Source organism: Myotis daubentonii, chromosome 10, assembly GCF_963259705.1.
Source record: "Myotis daubentonii chromosome 10, mMyoDau2.1, whole genome shotgun sequence".
NCBI lineage: Eukaryota > Metazoa > Chordata > Mammalia > Chiroptera > Vespertilionidae > Myotis > Myotis daubentonii.
The window spans coordinates 66,779,781-66,807,121 of record NC_081849.1 but is presented as its reverse complement, the minus strand read 5'-3'; the positions used below and the strand labels follow the sequence as shown (position 1 = coordinate 66,807,121).

General features: G+C 43.7%; 1 protein-coding gene and 1 long non-coding RNA gene across 5 annotated transcripts in view; one reads left to right on the top strand and one right to left on the bottom strand.

Annotated features, from left to right (window-relative positions):
* Positions 1-15,108, bottom strand: part of ZNRF2 (zinc and ring finger 2) — a 74,524-nt gene extending 59,416 nt beyond the window's left edge. For all 4 annotated transcript variants that reach the window (XR_009454788.1, XR_009454789.1, XM_059712675.1 and 1 more), the window contains exon 1: positions 14,652-15,108. Coding sequence is in view for 2 of the 4 variants with exons in the window: in XM_059712675.1 (XP_059568658.1) it covers positions 14,652-15,108 (457 nt within the window). In the remaining 2 variants the exon portion in view is untranslated. The remainder of the gene's footprint in view (positions 1-14,651) is intronic.
* Positions 14,900-19,768, top strand: LOC132243092 (uncharacterized). Its single transcript, XR_009454790.1, has 3 exons — positions 14,900-15,038; positions 16,261-16,768; positions 17,926-19,768. It is a non-coding gene; the product is annotated as an uncharacterized LOC132243092 (long non-coding RNA).
* Positions 19,769-27,341: the final 7,573 nt, after the last annotated feature.

Here is a 27,341-nt window from a genome sequence, read left to right as displayed (position 1 = left end):
TAAGCATGATATATTTGTATAAGCAAATCCCATTCTTATGTTTATCTTTGATATATTTACATACTCAAGCCTTCTACTATATAAACACTTTGGGTATTCTTAGTTTTAATGTCCACACATTAGAGGACAGTGTTACTGTATACTGTACAGTAACTGATTGAGGAGGGAGTGGGCTGAAGGGGACAGAGCAGGGAAAATGGGAGTTGCGGGAAATAATTTCTTTCAGCTTTCCAATGTCTCCCATTTCTAACTTACCCTCAACATGAAAGAGTACATATTGTATACTCCATTTATATGAAGTTCAAAGACAAGCAAAAGCAATCTATAGCAAAAACAGGCAATATGAACAAGCCTCTGGGTGAGAATGTCTGGGAAGGAGCATGAGAATTTTCTGGGATGAAGATAGTGTTCTCTGTTCTGACAGTGTTGCTGTCAAATATATTCGTCAAAACTCTTCAAACTAATACACTTAGGTTCTGTACATTCTAACATATAAAATTAATCCTACATTTTTTAAAAAAAGAAAGTGGCTGCTTTCTTTCCACAAAGAGGTCCGTAACCAACAATAATAAAATTAGAAGGCTCAGGGGAAAAATTAAAATAGTTTAAAAAAAAAAGATTGAGAGAACATGACAATTACCCAGCTCAGTAAAAAGAGAGTCCCGTGTGTTACATTCATTACTAACAGCACCTAGCACATAGCAGAATTTAATAATGTTTTATACATAAAACTGTAAGTATAAAAGAACTATACAAAATATCAGAGAACTATGCCAAAGACATTAAGAATTTAGACATGAAAAAAAATGCATTTAACTATCTTTTAGATAAGAAATTCTTTATAACTTTAAGTTACAGCAGCTTCTAGCTAATTAAAGTTTATTTTCAAAATATTTTTTTACAGTTTGATGTCAATCATTTTCCTTTCTATCCTATAGATAACTCATTATACCAAAAAAAAAAAATACTGCATTTTCATTAAACAATAAGCCTATTCAAGAGTTATCACCTTGTGGTGGACAGAATAATGGCTCTCCAAAGAGGCTGTAACCTAATCCCTGAGACCCTCCTGGGTTACGTGGCAAAGCAGAATTTAGGTTGCTAATCACTGCTCTTATCATAGGGAGATCATCATCTGGATTGGCTTAAGAACAGGCTTTTTAAAAAATGTAGAAGAAAAGAAAAAAGGGGGGAGGGGACATCTATAATACTTTCAACAATGAAGATAAATTAAAAAATAAGAAAATAAAAACTTGGAACCAGAAAATGATTTTTAAAAACGCCAGAGAGATGGAAGTTTTCGACTTGGCTCAATGTTGCTTGCTCCAAGATGGAGTCATCATAAGCCAAGAACTGCAGACATTCTAGAAGCTAAAAAAGGCCAGGAAGCAGTTCTCCCTCAGAACCTCCACAGCAGCCCCCCAAAACCTGGATGTTAGCCCATGAGACCTATTTAGTACCTCTGACCTCCATAACTGTAAAATAATAAATTTGTGTATAAATATTCATAGATATTTATTACAACACTGGAAAAGTAGGAAAGTATAAATATCCTAAATGCTTAACAGAAGGGTTAAAGAAAACACAGTATGTGCATATTATTGAATAGCAAGTACTAAGCAGTTAGAGTTCTATTTACATGTACTCCCACGTAAAAACCTTCTGAACGCGTTAAAGAGAAAAAAGGAGGTTTTAGAAAATAGCGTGACCACATTCTTGACAATAACAGTCTCCATGGCAAAATCACATACAAAATGAAACTTTTTCTCTGTACCTATAAGTATGTAGATGAATTTATTAAGAAGTTAGGATGTGAACATAACATTGACATGGAGAGAATGGAATCATCAGAGAACTGAAAATGAGTTTCATTTTATCTGAATTATCTAAATTTCACAGAAATGGATTCATATTTCTTCTACAATTAAAAAAAAGAATACTTGCAGTTAAAGATGACTGCCTAATCAAATTTATCAATCTCTGTGCAGACCAAACATCCTCCTAAAATCACTAAAAATGTATTTTTTAAAAGGGAATCTATATATATAAAAGCCTAAGCAACTCTTAGGACTGGCTGGTAGCTATGATGCACACTGACCACCAGGGGGCAGATGCTCAACGCAGAAGCTGTCCCCTGGTGGTCAGTGCACTCCCGCAGCAAATCTCCCGCGGTCCCTCCCCCTGGCCGGCTGGCCAACCTCCCGCGATCCCTCGCTCTGGCTGGGAACCAGCCACATCTCACGGTATCTCCCCCCAGCCGGCCAACCTCCTGCAGTCCCTCCCCCTGGCCGGCCGGCCCCAAATGGTCCGATCGCTAGCCAGGCTGAAGGACCCCACCCATGCATGAATTCGTGCACTGGGCCTCTAGTAAACCTATAAAAGGACAGAGAAAATGAAAAACGAACAAAAAAAGCAATACCACTAGACTATTAAAATAAATGACTAGTAACTTTAATTGCAGAACTAGGAAAGCAAAGAAGGAACCTAATTTACACCAAGCACAAGAATTGGCAGGCAGAAAAGAGGCCTAAAAACAGAAATATTCACTGCATGTTGTGTAAGAAGTAGAGCTTCTCAGCTGTCCTCCCTGACTTCAAGCAAGTAGGCAACTGTTCCTCCACAATGCTGGCATTAGACTCTGTTATTGGGAGAGGGCAAGGTTTTTGTACTTGGGGACAACAGAAATATCTAATGGCAGAGGCACATATTGAATATGATGATTAAATAAATGAAGGGACCATACTGAGTGTTATGACTCTCAACTTTCTTCTCATTCTGTTCCTAGAACCCTGGTATTAAAAAAAAAAAGTATGTTTCCCAGGCCAAAAAAAAAAAAAAAAAAAGGAGAAAAGCCATATTGGAAAATATGACTAGACCAAGAGAAAAGACAGTAATTTAACATTGGGTGATCCTACATTCACAGAGAGCTTCCAATCAGCTTTGTTAGTGCCTTAATTTACTTAAAGTATAAGTAATCAGCCATGATCACTAAACATTTGAAGAAAGAACCAAAACAATCACTGAAAACAATGACAAAGAGCATCTGGGAAGAAACTGAGTAAAAAAGGGGAAAAAACATTTATACATACATATGCACACATAAGTACACATCATTAATATTCTTAGAAAAAAATTAAGCCCATAAAAAGAAGAAAAGAATCTATGAAAAAAAAAACCACAATTTTTTTTAAAAGCTCTTGGAAATTAGAAAATTATAGAAACAAACAAAAATCCACTAAACTGCTAGTGATAAAAGTTGGGGGAATCCCCTGAAAAGAACAAAAAGCAAAGATATTAAAGAAAGAAGATAAAGTAAAGGAACAACTCTGAATAAGGCAAGATGGTGGAAGTAAACAGTGGGAGTTACTAAGGAATTGAGATTTCAAGGTGACAGGATGCACTGTGTCTGAAGAAGTGCTATGATGGGTAAGAAAGCTAGAGAATTCCAAATCCAGACCTTAGAGCTCTGAGATTAGAAGGTCTAAAAGCCCCAGCAAATGTAGTGAATTGCTTTACCAAATGCCAAGTCACCCAGGTTGCCTGAGATACAGGAAGTCATACAGTAACTGTAAGAATGCTAAGTTTTGCAGATTCTGCCCTGGAGAAGTAGCACACACTTACGCACTTAACTGACCAGCCTTAACTTCTCTCCAACCATCACAACCATCTCCAACCACCAACACAGCACATTCAGATTGATTAAGAATATCTTATAGCACATTCAAATAGTTATAAAAGAAGAGCTATTAAATACAGCATAATTTTATTTCTAAGACAATTTTATAATTGTCCCCATTTGTACAGTTCACATTATATCTATTTGCTTTGGTTCAAAATTCAGTTTACGTATGTTTTCTTCGTGCAAATAAAACATTTCTTTTTGGAGCAGTAAGTTTTTATATATGATTTAAACAATAATTTGGTGATCAATAACCTTGTTATCAAATACATTTTGAAGAACAGTTTTTGCCATACGGCTAGCACAGTAAATGTGCTATAAAACATAATTCAAATATTCAGGGGAGACTCCTAGAAATAAAACACATATAAAAATAATAACTAAAACTAAGATTTTCAATTATTTTTGCAAAATCTGAGAAGTTGAGAAGAGGAAAGTACATGGTCTTCCTGAAGAGGAGGATGGTATGAGTCTTGAATGCTTTCATTTTTGATAGAGAGGTTCAAGTGTTAGTTAAAAATATATGGTATAATGTACCTATGTAAATTTCTTTAATCCTCATAAATCTACAAAGCAAGTATTCTTACCCTAATCTTAGAGATGAGAAAAATAAGGTATAAGGTATAAAGAAGTTAAGTAACTTATTTAAGATGTAAACAGACTTAACCCAGGAAACTTGACCTGAAGACCCGAGCTCTTCCCCATGTTAACAGGATGCAGCCTGCACACAGGCATCCCATCTCCTGTGCTCAGTGACTGATCTCTGGATCAGCACATGGCTTAAAGCAGTGGTTCTCAACCTTCTGGCCCTTTAAATACAGTTCCTCATGTTGTGACCCAACCATAAAATTATTTTCATTGCTACTTCATAACTGTAATGTTGTCACTGTTATGAATCGTAATGTAAATATCTGATATGCAGGATGGTCTTAGGCGATCCCTGTGAAAGGGTCGTTTGATCGCCAAAGGGGTCTCGGCCCACAGGTTGAGAACCACTGGCTTAAAGTGTGCAAATCAGAGTCCTTCTGTTGGAGAGGGTGCAAAATGCTCCCTTCAGGCCTCCCAGATCACAGGTAGAAGAAAGTAGCGATGGCCCGCAGGCCACCAGCTTAAAGAAGGTCTAAAGAACTCAATAGAAAAGGACAAAACTAGATAAAACGCCAAAGGAGACCAGGCAGTGGGTGTGGGTGTGGGTACACTGAGAACTGCTACATTTCAGTTCCAGGAACCCTGGTTCCTCCACTTGTTCCTTCAATTCCTGAGCTACCTTTAGGTCCTAATAATTTGAGACTATATAATGTTTGTCCACTTAATGCTATTTTGAGCTGTGTTTCTATAATTTGCAACTGAAAAAGTCTTAAGATTCTCTGACCACAATGCAATACTAAAAATAACAGTAAATTTACCACCTAAAAATGTTAAAGTGACACTTTAAAAAATGCACTAAGAAGAAAAATATAAAATTAACTTAACAAATGAGAAAGAAACTAAGGGTTAAGAGCAGAGGTAATGAAATAAAAATAATAAAACTGGTAAAATTTATTGTTCAAACCAAGAGCTTAGAAACAAATTACATTCCAACAAAAATTAGGATATACATGATGGTCAGAATTTATTAAATTCAAATGATGAAATGTACTTACTCTTCTTTAACATAGTAAGTTTCTTTATTGTTAAAAAAAAAAAAAAAAGAGCACTGAATAGAATAATGGTTCTGACAGACATTACTCAAAATGCAACTAACTACCCATGAAGGCAGGAACATATATCTTATTTCTTCCGACAGTGCATGGCAAAGTAGTTCTCATTAAATATTTGAGTAAATTTTGGAATACTGGGCAGTCATTTTAAAAATCATGTGATAGCCCGGCTAGCATAGCTCAGTGGTTGAGTATCGACCTATGAACCAAGAGGTAACAGTTCAATTCCCGGTCAGGGCACATGCCTCCTCGGTTGCAGGCTCGATCCCCACTGTGGGGCATGCAAGAGGAAGCTGATCAATGATCAAAATTTGTGGAATACAGCTAATGCAATTTTTGGAGGAAAATTTATAACTTTAAAGTCTTACATTAGAACATCAAAAATGTATAAAATCAAAAGATATATAGAATGAATGCCCCACATTTTGAATCTAAAACAAATGTGTGCACACGCGTGTGTGTACACAGTGTGGGGCAAAAGTAGGTTTACAGTTGTGAGTACATGAAACAGTTTATTCTTGCATTATTACTTATTATTGTATTATTTTCCATTCAAAACAACTGTAACCTACTTTTGCTCCTTCCTGTACATCTGTATCCATATCTATAAAAAATAGACATCAATATTTTTATTCTGGTGGTCAGATTACAAGTGATTTTCAATTAGTTAAGTTTGCTATTTTTGTATTTTAATTTACTCTAATGAACAAATACTTTTATAATTAAAAAAACATTTCAAACAAATTATTTTCCTTGTGTTTCAATTCTAATTTCTGCCCTCCTACTCTGCCTGTCTCTTCAAGTTCTTGCTCCCCAGAATTCCATGCTTGCTCTTTAATTTATAGCCATCCCTAGTAATCTTACTCACTTTTTTGCTTCACTTACCATCTGCAAATCACCAATTTCTCAATTTTTTTTATAGTGTCCCAAATTAAAGACTCATATTTCCTTCCTGTTTAAGGATGCTTTTAGATGGAAATCCTATAGCCACTCAAAGTTAAAAAGGACTAAAAGAACTCATTATCATTTCTAAAACTTGCTCATTTCTGCTTTATTAATAATATTGATAAATGACATCACTATGCACTCAGGTTTGCAATCCTTATCAATTAATTCTACCTTAGAAATCTCAATCAAATTCAACTTTTCCTCTCCCTCACCAATGCCATGATTTCAATTTAAGCATCCACCAACTATATTCTAAAAAAGTTCTAGCTTATCTTCCTGCTACCATTCTCCCTTCCTAACAAGCAATTTAACTGTGTTGTATACAGCTTTCAAGGCTGAGCACTGTACTTCTCAGGAAGCTGCCACCCACATTAACTGACTGTAATGGTACCCTTGGCCTGATCATGACTTACCCTGCTTTTAAACTTGGTAGGGTTAAACAACTTAGAGTACTATAAAATCCTTCTGCAACTGGTCCAAACCTATTTTTCAAGTTTCATGTTCTTATCATTCCTCCATACAATCCAGAGACATTTAAATCTTTAGTACACCCTATCAAAATCTGAGGCATTTGTGAGTGCTTCCTTGAATCTGTAGTATCCTTTCTGCGTAAAACTTCTAAATGCCTCAAGACAGTTCAAATGTTACCTTGCTCTGTGAAGTAGTCTTTCACTGCCCTAGACAATGATACCCTACAAAGCACTGTTACTAGTCCTATTATTGCACTTGTTACAGTGTATAACAGTCTCAAACCAGAGCTGAGCAAGACCAAGAAGAAGCCCCATATTAGTACCCCTAACAACACAACGCCCAGCCCTGAAGGGGATCAACTCCTGTTTACTAAACTAACACCACACACATCATTACTTTTTCAAAGTAAATAAAAACTGAGTTTGAAATTAGAACAGGTGTATGTGTAGCTGGTCAATCTAAGTCTATAATCAATGTGCCAGACAGACTAGGTTGCCCACACTGATCCCTATCTTTCTGTCTTGAGTGTGAATAGGACCAGTGAATTGCTTTTAACCAATGGGCTATGTGTGATCACTTCTACATCCTAGCCAATTGGTCGGCGAACTCATTAGTCAACAGAGCCAAATATCAACAGTACAACGATTGAAATTTCTTTTGAGAGCCAAATTTTTTAAACTTAAACTATATAGGTAGGTACATTGTTATTAACTTCATTAGGGTACTCCTAAGCTGGCCTTTGCTAAAAAATGTCCTCAATCTAATTGAGGTACGTTCGCTGAGGTCGACCCCTTCCAACTCTCCCATCCACACTCGTCTTGTATACTTGTTTCGTCTATCTTTTGTCACCCACGTGCGATTTGCGGGCATGACTAGCACTAACCACTGCACAATGAAACTGCTGACTGACTGGCTCACTCAACTCGTGCATGAATCGCGCGCACCTCCCCCGCGCTGCGTATCCTGCGGCCCACCCGACCAACATCCCCCACTTCTTCAAAATAGACTCGCCCAGGCCGAAAACCGACTTCTGCGCATGGGCCACGAAGTTTCAGTCGCACTGTACGTGCTAGCCCACACATGGTATTTTGTGGAAGAGCCACACTCAAGGGGCCAAAGAGCCGCATGTGGCTCGCGAGACGCAGTTTGCAGACCACTGTCCTAGCCTATATAATAAAAGCCTAATATGCTAAGTGTCTGACTGTTCGACCAGTTGCTATGATGCTCACTGACCACCAGGGGGCAGATGCTCCAACAGGTTGGTTAGCTGGCTATTGGGGTCCAACTGATTGGGACTGGGTGAGATGGGCCAGACACGCCTGGAGCCCCTCCCAAGGTCCCTTCCTGGCCCCAACTGTGCACCAGTGGGGTTCCCTCAGCCTGACCCATGCTCTCTCACAATCTGGGACCCCTCAGGGGATGTCAGAGAGCCAGTTTTCACCTGATTCCCACAGGCCAGGCCGAGGAACCCCACCGGTGCACAGGCCTCTACGATTCACAGAAGAGTGCAGCACCAGCCCATCCTGCTAGGCACTCTTCTTTGCCTTCTTTGAAGAAGCAAGCTGTCCTGAGCTTGAAAACTATGAGGAAATGAGTTCTACCGACAACCTGAGGGCGAGAGGGAGCTTGGAAGCAGACACAATCCCCACTGAGTCTCTAGATAACAATCCAAGTTCTGGCCAACACCTTAATTATATTCTTGCAGAGGACCCAAGTTAAGCTGCACCCAGACTCCTAACCCATAGAAACTATGAGATAAATAAATATGTGCTGTTTTAGGCAGCTAAACTTATAGTAATCCTATATAATAAAAGGCTAATAAGCTAAGTATCCAACTGACCAGTAGGCCGTTCAACAATACAAAGCATAATCCTATCTAATAAAAGACAAAAAAAATAATTAACCATACCTCTGCTATGCTTCCCATTGGCTAATCAAGGCAATATGCAAATTAACTGCCAACAAAGATGGCGGCCAGCAGCCATGCAGGTGAGGTGAACATGAGGCTTGCTTGCTCCAATGATGGAGGAAGCCAAGGTTCCCCGCCTGCCACGGCTCGGCTCTGAGCTCCAGAAGCAACAAAGTTTCAATTATAGAAGCTAAACAAACCCCAGATACCTGCTTTCAGCCGGCCGCGGCCTCCGAGCTGGGAGCGCCAGTGACAGCAACAGAGTTTCAATTATAGAAGGTAAATAAATCCCAGAATTTAAAAAAAGAAAAAAAGGAGAGGCTGGGAGCTTCAGTCGCCCGCCAGCCTGAAAACGGCCCTCAGCCCCTCACCCAGACTAGCCAGGCACCTCAGTGGGGACTCCCACCCTAAAGGGGGTGTGGCCAGCCTGAAAACAGCCATCAGCCCCTCATCCAGGCTGGCCACGCACCCAAGCGGGACCCCCACCCTGATCCGGGACACCCTTCAAGGCAAACCAGCCGGCCCCCACCCGTGCACCAGGCCTCTATCCTATATAGTAAAACGGTAATATGCAAACTGACCCTAACAGCAGAAGGACTGGGAATAACTGGTCACTATGACACACACTGACCACCAGGGGCCAGACGCTCAATGCAGGAGCTGCCCTCTGGTGGTCAGTGCGCTCTCACATGGGGGAGCTCTGCTCAGCCACAAGCCAGGCTGATGGCTGCCAGTACAGCGGTGGTGGTGGGAGCCTCTCCTGCCTCCTCAGCAGCGCTAAGGATGTCTGACTGCAGCTTAGGCCTGCTCCCCGTTGGCAAGTGGACATCCCCCGAGGACTGCCGGGCTGCCAGAGGGATGTCTGATTGCCATCTTAGGCCCAATCCCCCCGTGGAGCAGGCCTAAGCCAGCAAGTGGTCATCCCCCGAGGTGTCCCAGACTGCGAGAAGGCACAGGCCTGGCTGAGGGACCCCTCCTCCAGTGCACAAATTTTTGTGCACTGGGCCTCTAGTATGCTAATAATATGCTAAGGCCGCTCAACTGCTCACTATGATGTGCACTGACCACCAGGGGGCAGACTCAACTGGTTGACCAGTCACTATGACGTACACTGACCACAAGGGGGCAGACGCTCCACTGGTAGGTTAGCTTGCTGCTGGGGTCCCACTGATCAGGACTGAGTGAGACAGGCCGGACACGCCCTGGAGCCCTCCGGTGTCCCTCCCTAGCCCCAATCGTGCACTGGTGGGGTCCCTCTGCCTGGCCTGTGCCCTCTTGCAATCTGGGACCCCTCGGGGGATGTCAGAGAGCCGGTTTCGGCCCAATCCTGCAGGCCAGGCTGAGGGACCCACTGGTGCACAAATTCCTGCACTGGGCCTCTAGTTTATTAATAACCATCACACAAACACAAGGTATGTTTGAACCTTTTATTCATACAAAGGGCATGTTTCCCCCAATTTCTAAACTGTTAAATAAGTATAAAAAAAATTCATTAGTTAATGCCAGTCAAGTACATGCAAAATAAAAACATTTAGGAAGTACTTTGCTACATAAAGCAGTTCCTATACTTCTCTTTTTACCCATTTACTAAATATACCCATTTGTACTTATACCCAGTATATGAAATAAGTATAACATTAAGGCAATCCTCCTTATAGACACAAGCTGGTACCTAATTAATGTTATTGGTAACCAGAAAATAAATAAGAACCTACTTACTAATTACCAGGGAAAACAATCAAATTGAAGGGGGCAAGAGGACTTGCTGGAGACACTATCTATTGGTGAAACAGCAGAGCTTAGTGGCTTAGCAGCCAGCAGAGCATCAAAAGCACTTAGGTCAGGCAGCTCCTATCAGATGATGTCCAGTGCAACACAAACCACTCCTCCCTCCAGCCCACCTTGCAATTTCAAAACATTCCCAAAGCCGAAACTTAGCATGACAGAGTCCACACTCTGGCATTAAAAAAAGCATAAAACACAAGGTATCTCCTACACAAGGTATCTCCTTAAAGTATGTGGAATTACAAGTGAGAAACACGAATCTCCAGACTTGTTTTTTGGGGGGTGATGAGTTGTCATTAGACATGTCATTTTCTTCTGTCACACCCCATAAAAGTCTTCAATTGAATAAAAGAACATTCAAGAATAGGAAGTAAATTAACCACAATAAATCCACATCTGTCTTAAAGATTAAGATAAATAAATCTGCCTATAAACACAGATTTTATTTAACATATTCAGTTTTAAGAGATAACCCACATTCCTTCAATATAAAGAAGCTTGTTTCTTAGATAACAGGTGGCACCTGAATTACAATCAGCCTACTGAAATACTCAGGGGCATACCACACCCAAACAAACTCAAGCCAATCAAGAAGTAAAAGCAATCCAGTCCCACCGGTTAATTGTCTAGATTAATTCATTTTACATTTTCACTCTCAGCCTCATGAATATTTTATGAGAAATCCACATAATTTCTTTAGAAGTAATCTCTATTCACTGGTATATTTTTATAGTCCAATTTATCTCCCTCATCCTTGCTGGATCTTAAAGACTGGATCATTACCACCCATAATAATTACCTTTATGAACATAAGCAACTTGACAGGAGAAAAAAATGTAGACATAAAATAAAGCCAAAAAATCCTGTGAGATACCACTAAATTTTTAAATATTAGACTATACCCTTAAGACCTGTTATAAATAAAGGTGACAGACAAGAGAAGGCTTTTGTTCACTTTAATACTATTAAACTCAGGAGTCTGAAACTAACAACAACACAAGAAAAACCTATCTCACCTAAAAACTCCTGTACGGTCCAGCCAATGTGGCTCAGTGGTTGAGCGTTGACCCATGAACCAGAAGGTTTTGGTTAGATTCCCAATCAGGGCACATGCCCAGGTTTCGGGCTCTGTCCCCACTAGGGGGCATGCAGCGGGGACAGCTGATCAATGATTCTCTCTCATCATTGATGTTTCTACCCCTCTCTCCCTCTCCCATACTCTCTGAAATTAATAAAAATATATTTAACAAAAACAAACAAAAAACACACCTGTTTGTATTATAATAATATTCTGATGTTTTATCCAACAACTCAGTTCTAGGAAATTTCTGTAAACTAAAGCATCTGGATTAAGCACCTCTACAAGTTCTCTCCAGACGGAAAGAATTAAAAGAGTGTACATCACCAAAATACGTTTCCAAAAAAGAGTAAAACAAACCAACACAGAACACCTCATTTAATTTGGTAATTCATTATGATGGAACCAGCAACAATTCACCTTGCTAGACTACCAAATTTAAAAAAAAACAAACAAACAGTATTGGTTTAGGTTTTCCTTTTCTATAAATTACCTGACAGCCCATAAGAGAATAATTCTGAATCTTTTAGTACCAAATTTTCTTATTAGGAGATGTTATTAATATAAACATCAGTTAAAATAAGTTTTATAAAATTACAGTAATAAATTTCCACTAATTCAGAAATATTCCTTTACTCATTATTCAGATGGAGTTACTTTTATACATGCACACTTGTACACTTTGTAACTGAATAAACATATTAATTCTATAATACATACTAAAAATTAAATCAATGTGAAGTATAGTCAAGTCTAATTTCTAAATAAGAATTATCATCTGGCTCCCTAAACCTCAGGATAATGAGAAACACTGTTCTATAAAGTTCCCCTGACAAACTCATCCACTGAAATAGAGATAAAAATCTCATGGAAGCAAATGTCATTGGAAAGACTCGGTTTTACATGTATATTCTATCTTCTGGTCTCAACTAGGACTTAAGGTACAAGCACTTTGCAAGTTTTTCAAGAATCCTTCTAAATGCATAGAAGATAAAGTTAATTGCATACAACAGATGCCTTAGTCATTAGGACTCATTCTCTACAAAGACCTAATTAAGAAAGACTGCCACAAGTTCCTGGCTGTTTTGCTGCTAGACCCAATTACCCTAACCACAAAAGTACTAAAAGAACTAAATGCAAAAATCTAGGGACTTAGATAAGAAAATAGATAAATGCTTTACCTCTCTAACTCAGCAACTCAGTCTTTTTCATTTGCTAATTTACCATGACTTAATAGCATGGGTGTCAACTATTTGTCCTCTGCTCTGAATGGAATGTATTTACTTTAAGAAAATAAACCCATACAGGTACACCGACTCTTTGTTAAAGGATATCAGCCCTAAAAAAAAAAAAAAAATGAAGACAGTAATCAGTATACTAAAGAAATAAGAACTACTAACTTGACAAGCCTTTTCCTACTTCCCCTTCTTTAGCAAGCTTTAAATATACATCTTTTGATGATCATAACTGCTAAATACAAGTTTCACTTAAAAAAGAAATATTTTTAAAAACCAGCTTACCTTTTATTATTGCACTAATCTCCCATTCTCAAGAAACTGTCTTTTGCTATTCCTCCATGTGGTGACTACAGTACCTTCAACTGCATTAATTATAATCAAATCAAAGGAAGGAAAACACTAGTTCTTTAACTAAAACAAGTATTTTTTTAACTGGCCCAATTTTAGGAAGCATTAAGTACTTTTATTTACACAGCAAAATGACTTTATAACAAGTAATTAAAATAAGGTAAAGAGTTGTTCTATACTGAATGTGCAAAGCAGTACTGAAAAGATGGGAATGTCGTGTTTAGTTTTTTCCATTTTTAATTTATGCCAACGTGAAGGTGGACAGTACAGAACATCAGCACATATAGCTAAATTACATTACTGGACATCCCACTTTACCAACTGCCTACTCAAATTTCTCACGTTTATAAACATGAATACAAAGGGCACAAAAATGGAGGGGATGGTGTGTGCAGTTATCTGTGCTCAACTGTGAATGTTCTATCAAGATACATAATGCAATGAGATGGGAATGTTTACCCTCTACACTGTATCTCTACAGCATCTCTAGAATCTACAGTATCTCTAACCAGGTAACTCTTTTCCCCCGCCCCCGTGAACTGGGAGGAGAGGGGTGTCTTGATGCATTTACTATAACAGTTTTGAGGTAGAGATAATCACCATAAAACATAATTGAACAATTCAAACTCATTTTCCTCAAATCAAGTGCACCCTTCCTCCCGTTCCTACATAAAGACACATCACTTAGCTACTAAAAATTTCCATTCCTCACCAGTGACTTTTCCTGAACTCAAGTCAACACTGCTTTGCGCGGCGCCCAGGCTGCACCTTGTGGAGAGAGTTGTGATTATTACTAATTCGTCTCCTTAAACTTTTCCATTTTTTTAAATGCTGTCCCGATTAAGCAGGACTCACATTAACCAGTATCTAAAGTAGACGTTTACTGGGGTGAAAAATACACTTTCCATTAATACATCCATCCCACTCCCGTGTGCACAGTAGGTGGGACTATTTGCAAACTTAAGAATTAGTTTTATATATATATATATATATATATATATATATATATATATATATATATATTAACCACCATCCAAAGGAGATAATTCCCTCCATTTTCAAACACTCATGTTGATTCGAGACCCTCTGACTTTTGGCCTTTAGAAACTGCTCACCACTCGAGTCCCAAGACAGAACCACATTTAGCAACGGGTCTTCTGACTTCCTGATACCCAAACCCACAAGCGCCAGGACTGCTGCGTCGGTTCGTTATAAAACACTGTTTGCGCCTTTCGCCTTCCGGGGAGAGCCAGGGCTGTCCGCCCCGGGGCGCCGCTGGGAGGGGAGGGTCACGCGTTTGCAAAGCAAACACCGGGGTCTGGCCGAGCGGCGCCCCGGGGGTTAAGTGGCGGCTCTGCTCCCCGGAGGCTGAGCCGGCCAGCAGCGCTCAGGCTGAAGGAGAAAAGAAGGTAAAAATAAACGCCGCCGCGGCCCACGTGCCGCCGTGGGAGCGGGGAGGAGGGAGGGAGGGAGGGAGGGGAGAAGGGGGCCGTACCTCCAAACAAGTGCGGCGAGAGGTGAGCTGGGAGCGAGCCGATGACCAGGCGCGGCCCGCCCGGGCCCCCGCCCGCCGGCCGGTCCCTGCCGCCGCCGCCGCCGCCGCCGTCCTCCGGGCTGCTGTGCACCGAGTCCTGCGAGCCGTACTGGCCGCTGCTGCTGCTGGGGATGCTGAGGGAGGACTGCGCGGCGCGGGCCCCCGACGCCACGGTGCCCACGGCCCCGCCGAGAGAGCGGCTGCGCGGGGCCGCCGAGGCCGCCGCGGCGCCGCCCGAGGCGCTGGGCTGGTGCGCGCCCGGCACCTGAGCCGGAAGCCTCCCGGCGGCCGCGGCCCGCGCCCCTCCGCCGCCGGCGGTCCCGTTGGCCCCTCCGCCGCTGCTGGAGGGTAAGTCGGAGCCCGAGTACGCGCGGGTGCGGCCGTTAGCAGCGGCCGGGCCGCTCTGCTTGGCGCCCATGTCCGCCCTGCCCCGGGCCGGGCCCGCGCGCAGCGCCCGGAGCGCCGGGAGGGCGGGAGCGAGCGCGGGAGCGAGAGGGCAGGGCCGAGGCGCCGCGGCCGGCCCACCGGGAAGCCCGCACGTCCAGGGCCGCTTCCCGGCGCCCCGAGGGGCGGTCGGCGCGCTCTTCTGCTGGGGGACGGCGGGCGCGGAAGACGCGGAGAGGCGGGTAGGGAGAAGGCCCGGGCTCCGGCGGGCGCCGCTCGCTCGCTCCGGCGGGAAGGGCGGCTCAGGTGGCCGTCCGGCTGCCGCTGGTTTCGGTTCTGCTGCGCCGCGACGGGCTGCTGCCGCTCTCTGCCGCCGCCGCCGTGCTCTGCGCCGCGGGCCTCGGCACCGCCTCCTCCCGGGCGGCCCCTGCTACCGCCGCCATCCTCCTGCTCGCACGGCGGCTCGCGGGTGAGTGGGAGGCGCCCGCCCAGACTCCGCCGGGGCCACCTTCCTCCTCCCCCAGCCGCCCAGCTGTTATTAACGGAGAAAGAGGAAAAACGGGTGGCGCGTGAGGGGAGGATGGAGAGGAGGAAAGGGCGGCGCGCGCTTCCCGGCAACCGCCGCCGCGCTGCCCCAGTGAAGGAGGGGCGGGGGGCGGGGGGCGGTGTGGCCCGCGAGGGTGGGGGCCCCGGAGGGAGGAGGCGGCTGGGCCTGGAGCCGGAAGGCCGAGGAGCCTCGCGGGTCCGGGGTGAGCCCGGGCCCGTGTGTTTGGGTCCCGCGCGGTGACCCCGCCCCCTCGTGCCGCCCGGCGGATTGGCTCCAGCCGTTCTGGCCCCGCCTTTTCCAGCCTTGGCCTTCGCGCCCCGGCCCCGCCCCGATAAGGTACCGCGGTGTGGTAGGTGCTGCCTCCCGGAGGACCCGGTGATGGACAGGTCGCAGGCCCCGCCCTCCCCCGGAGCGCGCCCTCTCCACCGCGGGGCCCGTGCGGATTGGAGGGATTTAGCCCCTCCGGGCACCAACCAAAGGCGGCCCCTCCTCCCGCACGTGGCCATCCGATGCAGTGTGTCCCCTTCACCTTTTCCCGGCTGGAAATGGCAGTGTCCTGTCCCCCGGGCCAATCAGTTTAGGTGGGTGTTAAATTCCTTGTTGATGTTATTAAATGAGTGTGTCTTTTATTTGAAACAGAAGGTCAGCAATGCTGATGATAAAAACTAAGAGCAGTGGAAACAAAAGAAACAAGAAGGCGGCAGAAGGCAACTTAATCTGAATTAGCCCTATCCGATCAAACACTCCAACTCCGGAGGAAGCGCACTGTTGGAGGAACTAAAGAATAATCCAGCCTGACCTTCAGTTGCAAGACAAGAACTGTGGTGCGGAGAAAGCTGCACCCGATTTAGGAGACCCCAGGGTCTAGGTCTGGGACCAAATTAAGTTACTGTAGTGAGCAAGTTATTTTGCCTTTTTTGACTCTGTTAGTGTTTTAAACACCTTTGTACAGTTTACTTGGCACTATAAACGTGAATTCTGAAGTGTATAAACTGCTTTCTTCCCCAAACGCCAACTTATTGAGATTAGTTTCCTTTCTGGGATATTTGACTATAAATCCCTAGGGCACTTGCAGCTTAAAAATCCGATAATTTATCTAAAATTGAATTTTTAAAATTTATTTATTTTATTTTATTTTTTCTCATCAGTTTATTTTGTTCATTAGATTCCACATATAAGTGATACTTATCTTTCTCAGCCTGACTTATTTTGCTTAGCATAACACTCTCCAGGTTCCTTCATTCCATCTCAAAGGGTAAGAGATCTGTCAGCTCTCCCATGCAGGGAAAGCACCAGACAGGTTCCTGGGATATTGGAGTGGATGGCCCCACCCCCAATTGAGTCAGTGGTGCTTCCTGAGACTGTTCAGACCCATAGGCTTGGCTTCTTCCCCTGTCTCCTCCTCAAAGGTGAAGATGCAGTGTGGCAGGCAGGGCTTCTGGGGGGGCAGGGGGCGGGGTATCGCCTAGGGTGTGTTTTTTGTTTTTGTTTTGTTTTTCCTTTTTCCTGAGCTGTGGCTCCTGGGAGTGGCTAGCTCCCTTCAGGGAAAAATGGCCGTTTAGGTTTGGGGAGTTATGACTGAATGCAGAATGCCTGGCTGCTGCTTTTCCAAGTCTCCCCGCAATACTTCCCAACCCAGCCTCTCCTAAGGCACTTCAATTCTGAACTGCACTCCTTGCACCAAAGTGTTGGGTGTATAGCTGCAAATAAAACTCCTGTGCTCTGGATTTAAAACTGGGTGGTGGATGAACAGAGCTACAATCAAGAACTAACAAACAAGAAAACAGAAAATGAGGTTTTCTCTGTGACTGGCTCTGGTCCACCAGCTCCAGACTCCGAGGCAGCTAGCTGCCCTGCCGCCTTGCAGGGCTAGATATTACATGGGCTGCTGGTCTTGGCTCTGGTGCTCTGGGCTGTGGAGCCCAGCCTGGGTTCTGGACCTCAATCTTCTTAGGGAACAGACCCTCCCACACCCCAGAGTTCCCTCTTCGCTATCGACCTCCCACCTGCCACCCCTGGTAGCTGGGTGAGCTGCTCTCCAAATCTGACCCTTCCTCTGGTCTCCAGGTGTTTTCTGTCCTTCCTTGATATAAGTCTCCTCAGCTGAACTTCAGTTGGTAATTCTGGGTGTATGTTCCCCACTTTTGTTTTATTTTCTGTTGGGGTCCAGCCCCAGCAGGTCCAGGGGTTCCCAAAGGTGTGGACGGAGTCGGCGAAGACAGCACTCAGTTGATCAGCAGCCTAGCCAGGTTCTCCAGCCAGGTTCTCAAAATTTATTTTTATTGATTTCAGAGAGGAAGGGAGAGAGAGGAGAGAGAGAAACATCAAAGATGAGAGAGAATCATTGATCAGCTGCCTCCTGCATGCCCCCTACTGGGGATCCAGCTAGCAAGTCCCAGGCATATGCCCAGACTGGGAATGGAACTGTGACCTCCTGGTTCATAGGTCCATGCTCCACTGCGCCACACCCACTGGGCTAGAATGGAACTTATTAAAATTACCAGCCCACGCCTGTGACCTAGTATCTTGGTAGTAGAACCTGGTCTGCATGTCCAGTGGCCAGCCTGCTCTAACCCTCCCCTTTTGAAAATGCCTAAAGTGTTCTCTATGTGAAAATAATAGCAACTGGGTTTTTTTTTGTACAAATTACAGAAATACTTTGTCTTTTTTCCATGCTTGTAATGTCATTTATGTAATGATTTTCATCACTTTTTGAAGTATGAGAATAAAGTTTTTAAACAGAAGTGAATAATACAAGAATAAACTTAACGTCCTCACAACTATAAACCTACTTTTGCCCACCCCGTATATACATTGTGTATATGTGTGTAAATATATCAGAGATACTAGTGAAATATATATCTCTAAGTACATATTTATTACATACACATATGTACATCTGTGTATGAGCTTACTGAAACCAACATTTACTTGTTAAGCAGAGAAATGTTAGAAAGGCCAAAGTGGTTAGCAGCATGACAAGTTCCAATTCAAGAAGGTATTTAGTGATTTGATTTGATTTGATTTACCTTTTACTAAATGAGGCCTTGATTGTAAAACTCTAGCCCAGCAGTAAATTGTTACCAATATCCTAAGAACCTACTGCTACTAGAGAAAATTATAAACACCGATTTTAAAAAAGGAGTAAAGGACTTCTGCAAGTCTTCAGGGAACTAAAAGCTGATAAGTGAGAGTTTCACAGTCATCTTCACACATACATTTATGAAGCAAATCCCATTCAGTTAAAACTAATAAATGGAAAGATTTAACAATAAAACCCAATGACTCCTAACTATATTCAGATTTATATTATGCTTTATCACATCCAAACTTGGCTGTATGTTTTGTCACTTTTACCCAGATGGTAATTACACCTTAAATGTGCTCTACATTTATTCCTAACTGGGAACAAAAAACCCTTATAGTGCCAGGTTTCCTGCATTCACACCATTCACAACAGTTGAAATGTTACATTTCTTTCATTTATGCCCATTCCTAACAAGACTGTAAATGTCGTGGGGGCATGGAAAGAGTGTGTTTTTTCAATCACCACTGCAGTGCTTGGCACACAGTAGCCTGCAGGTAAGTATTTATTGAGTAAATGAGTGGTGAGAAGACCACTTACAGGCTGAATGTCAGATGTAAGGGATAAAAATTGCATTTGTAGTGGTCATTCATTCAGTGTGTTTTGTGTTAGTGCCAGGCACAGCATATTAGTCAGGCTACACTAAGCTACACAGAGGGAGCAAACCCCTAAACATCAGGGCTATGATGCCACAGAAGCACATTGCAAAATGCGTTGGTACGCCCTCTCCTCTCTTGTTAAGGGCCGGTAGGATACACTTGGTTTAATTTACCTCAGCTGGGCTGGGGGCGGGTGGGGGGCGGCAGAGTTACTCCCTGAGGGCGGGACCAGTCAAAAGATTGGACGCCACCCAGTTTGACTCTCCTGCCCAGTGTTAAGGGGGTGGATCTCATGATGTCAAAGGCCTACCCAGATGTGATGTAATTTCCTGTAACTCAAGTATATAATAAAGCAGCTTTTGGAGCTGGCTCTCTCTGTGTGCTCTGTCCCTTCGGAGGGCAGGCTCTCTCTGCCTGTCCCTCTGGAGGGCAGGCACCACACCCAGCCCAAGCTTTGAATCTATTTTATGTCTGTCTTTCATTATTTCTTCAATCCTTAAAGCGCTCCTAGATTGCATGAACCGGTTCAAGTCTCCTTCACCGTGCGGGATTCGGGTAGAAGACAGCCCCAGGAAACCGCTCTGTATACTCTCTCTCTGGTTCCCCACTTGAGAGGCAGTCCTGGGTGGCTCTTCTCCAAGTGGTGACTCAGGAACCCACATTCTTATCTAGCGCCTACGTAGGCCGCTGGACCTCTGTCCTTCACCAGATCCTGCGCACCTGGCTGGCCGAAGAAACAAGGCCAAGCCTGGAAGGGTTTGCATTCCTCCTTCTCACTATGCACTCACATGGTCTAACTCTAACCAGTGGCTCTTCCACAAAATACCGACTTCTGCGCATGGGCCACGAAGTTTCAATCACACTGTACATGCGTGCCCGCACATGGTATTTTGTGGAAGAGCCACACTCAAGGGACCACAGAGCCGCATGTGGCTCGCGAGCCGCAGTTTGCCTACCACTGGGCCTCTAACCTAACTGCCAAGGGGTCAGGAAATGTGGTTTTATGAGTGCTTCCCAGGAAGTAAAGGAAAGAATTTTGGCAAGCACAGGGCAAGCATGCCTTTTGCCACACACAAGAGCTGTTGTCTGACGGTCAAATACCTAAGGTAAATATTAAATCTTAGTAAAATATTTTACAATAAAAATTGTTACATGAAAAATTTATAAGAGTTACTAAGCCATCAAAACATAGTTTTTAAAAACCTAATTTGTCCGAGAGTGGAACAGCTAAATTCTATTTGCTTTAAATTGTGTTTCTAGCAACACCATCTAATACAGCAGTTCTCAACCTGTGGGTCGCGACCCCTTTGGCGGTCCAACGACCCTTTCACAGGGGTCGCCTAAGACCATTGGAAAACACATATATAATTACATATTGTTTTTGTGATTAATCACTATGCTTTAGTTATGTTCAATTTGTAACAAAATACATCCTGCATATCAGATATTTACATTATGATTCATAACAGTAGCAACATTACAGTTACGAAGTAGCAACGAAAATAATTTTATGGTTGGGTCACAACATGAGGAACTGTATTTAAAGGGCCAGAAGGTTGAGAACCACTGATCTAACACAACTCTTAATTCAGACATTTAGGTCAGTGATCTTCAAAGTATGGCCTAAATCATCAGGATCTGCATTGCCAAGGAACTTGTCAGAAAGGCATATTTTCCGGCCCCACCCCACACCTACTGAATCAATGGTTCTTGAACAAGCCCTCTGAGAGATTCTGATCCATGCTAATGTTTGAGAACCACTGCTGTATGTAAAATCACTGGTTAGTTTCAAAACAGAATATCATGTTAAGGCGTGATCATCATTTTGATTAAATGCCCTCTTCATGTGGATGGCCCATCACCCCACTCCCAGCCCATTGTCACAGAATGGCTTCAGTTTTCCCACTCGGTGCTGTGTTAATACTGCCTTTACAGCACTGATATTATTATTATTATTATTATTATTATTATTATTATTATTATTACAGTGGGGCCTTGACTTACGAGTGTCCCGACTAACGAGTTTTTCGAGATATGAGCCGTCTCTCGGCGATTTTTTGCTTTGAGTTGCGAGCTAAAATTCGGGTTACGAGCCAGCTTCAGATACCCCACCGCTAGTTGGCGCAGCGAATGTCACAGTGAACGCCACAACATCAGCCCAGCATCACATGTCTCACTCGTTCACTTTTGATTTGACATACGAGTAATTTGAGTTATGAGCTCCGTCGCGGAACGAATTAAACTCGTAAGTCAAGGCCCCACTGTATTATTATTGATCTTGATTGTCACTAAGCAATGTGGTTCATGATAGGCCTCACATCTGTACGCGGGGCTAGCCCTAACCAGTAGATAGAGCGTCAGCCCAAGGACTGAAGGGTCCCAGGTTCACTTCTGGTGAAGGGCACATACCTGGTTGCAGGCTCAATCCCTGGCCCCCACCAAGGGCGAGTGTGGGAGGCAACCATTCAATGTGTCTCTCTTACATCAATGTTTCTCTCTCTATCTCTCCCCCTCCTTGCCACCCTATCTAAAGAAGCGGGGTGGATATCTTCAGGTGAGGATTAACCAAAAAAAAGAAGACGACGACTAGGGGGCTAATGTAGGGCAGGTTCAAAAGCTATTAAGAGAGCAGCCTTGCCCAGCCAGCGTGATTCAGTGGTTAAGCATCGGTCGACCTATGAACCAGGAGGTCACGGTTCAATTCCAGGTCAGGGCACATGCCCGCGTTGCGGGCTCGATACCTAGTGGAGGGTGTGCAGGAGGCAGCTGATCAATGATTCTCTCATCATTGATCTCTCTCTCTCTCTCCCCCCTCCCTTCCTCTCTGAAATCAATAAAAATACATTTTAAAAGAGAGAGCAGCCCCCACAGGTCTTGGAGACCAATTGGATGTCACTGGCTGAGAAGAAACACCCAGGGTGACAGGTAATCTTCCTAGTCCCTGTAGCACGAGGTAGGAAAGTTCAAGCTTGAGGAGTGGGGAGATGAATTCAGCTTTACAGGGCAGAATGTAACCAGCCATTGGGTGTGGCAAGGCAGGGGTTAAGTTCTGTTGGCTAAAGGCGTGGATGCAATCTCGAATTTGCATGGAGGTCTAAACAGGTTCCTCAGAGCTCAGGCCTGCATTTTGCACAATGCTCCTCCCATTCTGTCTGTGTGTTCACTCTTGCTGTCCCCAGGGTCGACATCCTGAAAATGGGGAGGCACCGGGGGCGGCAGAGTTAGGGCTGTGCAACGTTGCAAGGCAACCAAATACTCCTGCTGGGTGTGGCAAATTTCTTTTTCTTCATTGTTAACATTCCATGAGCAAAGGAAATTTAGGCCTTGTTACTTTCTGACACAGCCTACTGTACCAACAGCAGCTTTCTTTCATACTGAACTGGCCTATTAAAAAGTTCATTACTTCAAAACTCACATCATATTATTATTTTTGAAATAATGACTGTGATAGGCAGAAAAATGCCCGCCTAAGGATGCTATGTCCTCATCCCTGGAACATGTGAATAAATAAGTTACCTTCCAAGGAAAGAGGGGCTTCGCAGAGATAAATTAAGGATCTTGAGCTAAGGAGATTGTCCTGGGTTACCTGAGTGGGCCCCATGTAACTACAGATTCCCTTATAAGTGAGAGAAGGAGGGGAGAGAGGCAGAGCAGTGAAGTACAAGGAGTCGGTTAGCTATCGCTGGCTGTGAAGACGGAAGGAAGCCATGAGCCCAGGACAAGCAAAGAAATGCATGCTTCCCTAGAACCTCCCGAGGAAGACAGCCCTGCTGACACTGAGCCCAGTGAGACCCATTTCGGATCTCTGACCTCTAGAACTGTGAGAGAATAAAAGTATGTTGTTTTAAGCAACTACGGAGGTGGTAATAAGTTACCTCAGCCACAGGAAACTAATATACGGACTGTTCTCTAAGATTTCAGAAGCCCCCAGATTAAAAACTGCCTCAAAAACAAAACAAAACTAGGAAGCCTGGCCATACAATCCTTATGTGCTAACCATACACAGTTTTTCTTGGCTTCCTGCCCCACTCTGAGCCATGGTGGCATAGGCCGCCATGGTTCCTGAAGGTGAGGTAACGCACTGCTTTTAAAAGACCCCAGTGCCAGCTGGGACTTGCCACTACCTGCCCCCCAAAGCCCTGCGGGCTGCCCTCCCAATGCGATGCCCACTGAGATGAGAAAGTGGTGGCATTCCAAAGAGCAGCCTGTGGCTCAGGGTTTCTGTGTTTTAAAATAACTCTGCAAAGTCCAAATCTGTACGTAGACCATCTATTTGGTGAAATTTCGGATCTGTGAATAGCCCTGTGTTTGCCAGCACCTGCAGAAGGGCCCTGGGTGTGATGCCTGGGACATCCCCTGCAGAGGCGAGAAGGTGGCCGCTGCGAAAGTGCACACTGACATCTAGTGATACAAAACCGCACTGCCACAGGCTGGAACCTGAGGCAGCCTGCATCAGTGGGCTCCTCCTTTTTGATGCACCTATCCTGCCCACCGCCCTCCCCCCTCCAGGCTCAAGACAGTGCAGACCGCAGACCACATGACTTCAGCTGCACGGTGCAGCCAAGGCTGGGCAGGCTTCTTTGTGCTTGTGTGCACCGGTGCAAAGTTTAACTGTCTAAGAGTCTTGCCTCCTAATTTTTTGAAATGATTTCTGCACATTTTAAAGCGGAAGTTTGTACTCCAAAAACCTTTTTGTGCTCCTGGTGGCTAGACACTTGAATGCCAACTGGGTTTAAGAGCCTTTGCATTTTCTAGGTTCACAGAACAATCACTGTGGCTGGGATGTCCCGAGCAAGGAATGACCTGCCCCAGGGATGGAACAGGGGCCGCAGATCCTTGCCCTCTGCGTTGCTTTGCCTACATCCCATTCTCAAAAATTGCATCATCGTATTATTTTTAAAATAATGACTGTGATTGGCAGAAAAATGCCCACCTAAAGATGGCTATGTCCTCATGCCTGGGACCTGTGAATAATTACCTTCCCAGGCAAGAGGGACTTCACAGAGAAACATTAAGGGCTAACTATGACGCCTGAGGCACCAAAGAAACGACAAAGAATACCCCCTCCATCTCCCCCTTTTCTCCTAGCACACAGTGAAAACCAGTCGGCAGAGATAAGATTTCTATTTCCTTCCTGAATGGGAGCAAAATTAGAAGCAAGACTGAATTTTGAAGGCTGTTGCAGTACCCAAGTGAAAAATGATAAGGGAATTGCACAACCATGTGAATGTACTTAATTCCACTGAGCTATACACTTAACAATTCTTAAAATGGTAAATTTTAGGGAGGGAGGGAGGGAGGGAGGGAGGGAGGGAGGGAGGGAGGGAGGGAGGGAGGGAGGGATGCTGGCCTGCAGCAGTAGCAGTAGGAATGGAAGAAGATTCTACAGGTCTTATCAAATGATTGGATGTAGATACATTCTCACATCATTCTCACAGGCAAAATGTGCAGATTAAGAGCAGATGAACAAATATGAAACCAGAACACTAATGCCAAAAACACTCTTACAACCTTCTCACTGAAACAAGCAGATCTAAAATCACGAAACAATCAGATTGTACAGTTAAATGTGGTTTTCTCCATACATTTATAACATTTGCTTTTATGACATGTACACATCAAGCAAACCAGCAGATGGGAAAATAAAATGTGCTGCACTAAAAGCACACAGATTTCACAAAGAAAGGGGGGAAAGAAGCACACGACGAGGCGTGTCTTATTCAGTTTTGACTGTCAGAAATACGAGACAGGCAAAAACATTGCCAGCATTCAGTTGCTTCTGTGAGTTGAGCACAAAAGGAAAAGATAAATGGGAAGGAACTTCAGACATGACATGTGCAAACAACAGATTCATAGGTTTTGGTAATGAAGGTTTGTTACTCTTTAGAATTGGTAATCTGTTGAAATAGTGATTCATTGAAATTCCAGTCAAGAATGAGAAAAAATCTGTAATTTCTTCAGTAACACATAACAATTCAATTAAACATTCAGACGTGCATCTATATGGCTTTTCTAGGGTATCTTTTAACAGACTGCTCACTAATGATAAGTTTGCTCTGTCCCTTCATCCCGCCTCCAACAAGGACTGGGTAAATAAGTGAAGAGTATTGTCAAGACCAATATTAATGAGAAGTATAACAGCCACACTTAGAGTTTCATTTTAATGCAGCAGGACTTTTTCTACTGAATTGAAGTTATTTGATAATAGCTCATGTGTTTCAATAACAAAAAAGTTTCTTCGGGAGCTCACAAAGAACTTAAAATGTACATCTTAAGCCCTGGCTGGTGTGGCTTAGTTGGTTAGAGCGTCGCCCCATGCACCAGAGGTAACATAATGAGGGTTCAATTCCCAGTCTCCCAGTCAGGGCACACACCTAGGTTGCGAGTTCAATTCCTGGTGGAGGTGGATACAGGAGGCAACTGATCATTGTCTCCCTCTCTCTGCCCCCCGCCTCCTCTCTCTCTAGAATCAATGAGGAGAAACATACCCTTGGGTGAGGATTTAAAAAAAAAGTACAATTAAAAAAATATTTGAGCCCCACCAAGCAGAAAATTTACTTAGCTTGATACATGGGGGCTTCAGAGAAACAAGAGTTTTGGGAAGCCAAGCCATATCCACTAGGATTTCTGTAAACTCAGTCATTATGCAGGGGAAATCATGTCTTTTACCTTCAAGTCACAATACTGGAATAATAGTGACCCACAGGCACACTTGAAATGGCAATGGCTTGATAATCTGAATAACAGAAACTATCTTGTTTTTCATATTTAGTGCAATAAAGCTAATGGCTTTTGTGTATAACTTTCTAAACTGCTTAATGGATATTTTATGATTTAAAATAATTATCTTTCTTGTCAGGCAATATATAAAGAATCCAGAGTTCCTCATGTGGAGAGTGAAGAGTCTCAGGAAGAAGTTTATGTCTGTTGGGACAGTAATTCCAGGCATGGGTCTACAGACCTGCGCTAGCCTGTGATGAAGTGTTCACAGTGAAACAAGAAGAGTTAGGACAATGCAGTTATTGCTTTTTTATCCATGAAAAGCTAAACACCGCCGAGGCCAGGTGGCTCAGTTGTTAGGAGCATCATCCCCTACACCAGAGGGTTGTGGGTTCGATTCCCAGTCAGGGCACATACCTAGGTTGCAGGTTCTATCCCAGTTGAGGCACAAATGGAAGGCAGTCAATTGACGTTTCTCTTTCATATTGATGTTTCTCTGTGTGTGTGTGTGTCTCTTCCTTCCTCTCTCTCTAAAATCAATGAAAACATATCCTTGGTGAGGAAACAAACAAACAAACAAACAAACAAACAAATAAATAAATAAAATGCTAAATGTTCCATGAAACTTTATGTATATTCTGGGATGAGACATAAAATGTTTCTCTGAATGTGGGCAATAGTCAAAGAAGTTAGAAGACCATTGGATTCATTAAATGATTTCTATAATATATTATAGCATAAAATGGTATGAATCTCATCTTTGTAGTAAACATAGAAGTCCCCCACACGATCTCCCCATCCCGCTAACAAATCCAAGAGAGCTCCCATTCATCCTCGAGATTAACGAGGCTTCCTGGGAGCAATCTGCCTTGATTCCTTCATGCAAACTTGGACATCAGGCCCACCTCTGGATTTCTCCTGGTCCTTGGGGTACTGGTTTTCATAATGCTTATTCTACTACTAGAGGCCCAGTGCACGAAATTCATGCACAGGTAGGGTCCCTAGCGGCTGCTGGCTGGGGCCTTCCTTTGTTCCAGACTTCCCCCTGGTGGTCAGCGCATGTCATAGCGAGTGATCTAACTCCCAGTTGGTCGAACTCCTGAGGGACACTTTGCATATTAGGCTTTTATATATATAGATATATTATTTGTCCACCTCCCCAGCAAGCTGTGCTTGTACTTCAGCAAGGTCAGGTGCACATAGGAGAATGAGTGAGGAAGGAAGGAAGGAACCAATGGCTGTATTTGCTTAAAGCAATGGTTTTTCAGACTGCTGAATCCCCTGGGAAGCTTTTAAAAGCCCAGCACCCAGAGGAC